The sequence below is a fragment of the Phalaenopsis equestris genome, unplaced genomic scaffold (assembly GCF_001263595.1).
Source record: "Phalaenopsis equestris unplaced genomic scaffold, ASM126359v1 Scaffold233033, whole genome shotgun sequence".
NCBI classification, from domain to species: Eukaryota; Viridiplantae; Streptophyta; class Magnoliopsida; order Asparagales; family Orchidaceae; genus Phalaenopsis; species Phalaenopsis equestris.
The window spans coordinates 44,057-44,919 of NW_018250988.1; the positions used below are offsets into that span (position 1 = coordinate 44,057).

Genomic DNA, 863 nt, shown 5'->3' on the forward strand with positions numbered 1-863 from the left:
AAATTATACAATTTAAAAGATAAATAACATCAAATTATTAAACAATCTGAAATATAATCTTGACAAAAAAAAAATGAAATAAATTATTTGAATGAAAATTTCAAATGATTTACAAGATTATATTAATTCTTTACAAAAAAAAACATATAAAAGAACAGAATTATGTGTTCATCACACTATTTCACATAATTAGATAATCATACCATCCAAAATTTTCACATCACATAAAAATCATCACTAATTTGAAATTTAAAACGTGAAATATACCATCTAATGCATGGGCAAGACATCATGTAGGTGTTAGACATGCAAATAAATAAAAATTGACTGGTATCTATAAAAATCATATCATAATCATAATATAAAATCAAATTTTATAATTACGCAAATGCCTTACCCTTTTCGCGACGGGGCTCTGTAGATTCGGGTTGGCGCCCACATATCCGGTGAGCCCAACATAAGGTATAACATAAGAAGCCAGAAGATAGTTGACATCATTAGCATAGGGATCAAAAGGCGGAGAGAGCGTTCGCCCGACCGCATCATCAAACACTCGGGCGAAACTCTTCGCGCTCAAATCAAGCAACGGCCTCGGAAAACCCTTCACAATTTGCTTGATGGCCCTCAAGTGTCCGACTTCTTGATAAGCAAATTGTGTTACGATATCTCGAACGAAAGGGTCTAGATTGGCTTTCCGGACACCGATTGGCGGCGGGCCACCAAGGGGGAACGTGGGGGCGACGTGGTCCAAACCGTAGCCGAGCGCGCCCCATAGGAAGAATTCGGCTTCGAGGTATTCGAGATTGAGGGGGAATTCGAGGAGGTTGATATCGGTGGCGGGGGGAGGGGGGTGGGAGATGGTC

At 39.3% G+C, this 863-nt stretch overlaps 1 protein-coding gene across 1 annotated transcript; it reads right to left on the reverse strand.

The window, feature by feature from the left end:
• Nucleotides 1-397: 397 nt before the first annotated feature.
• LOC110038532 (desiccation-related protein PCC13-62) lies at nucleotides 398-862 on the reverse strand (the record flags this gene model as incomplete). The annotated part of the gene is given in 1 exon segment (XM_020743399.1): nucleotides 398-862. A coding segment is annotated over 1 exon segment (465 nt), but the record flags the coding sequence as incomplete, so codon positions are not given.
• Nucleotide 863: the final 1 nt, after the last annotated feature.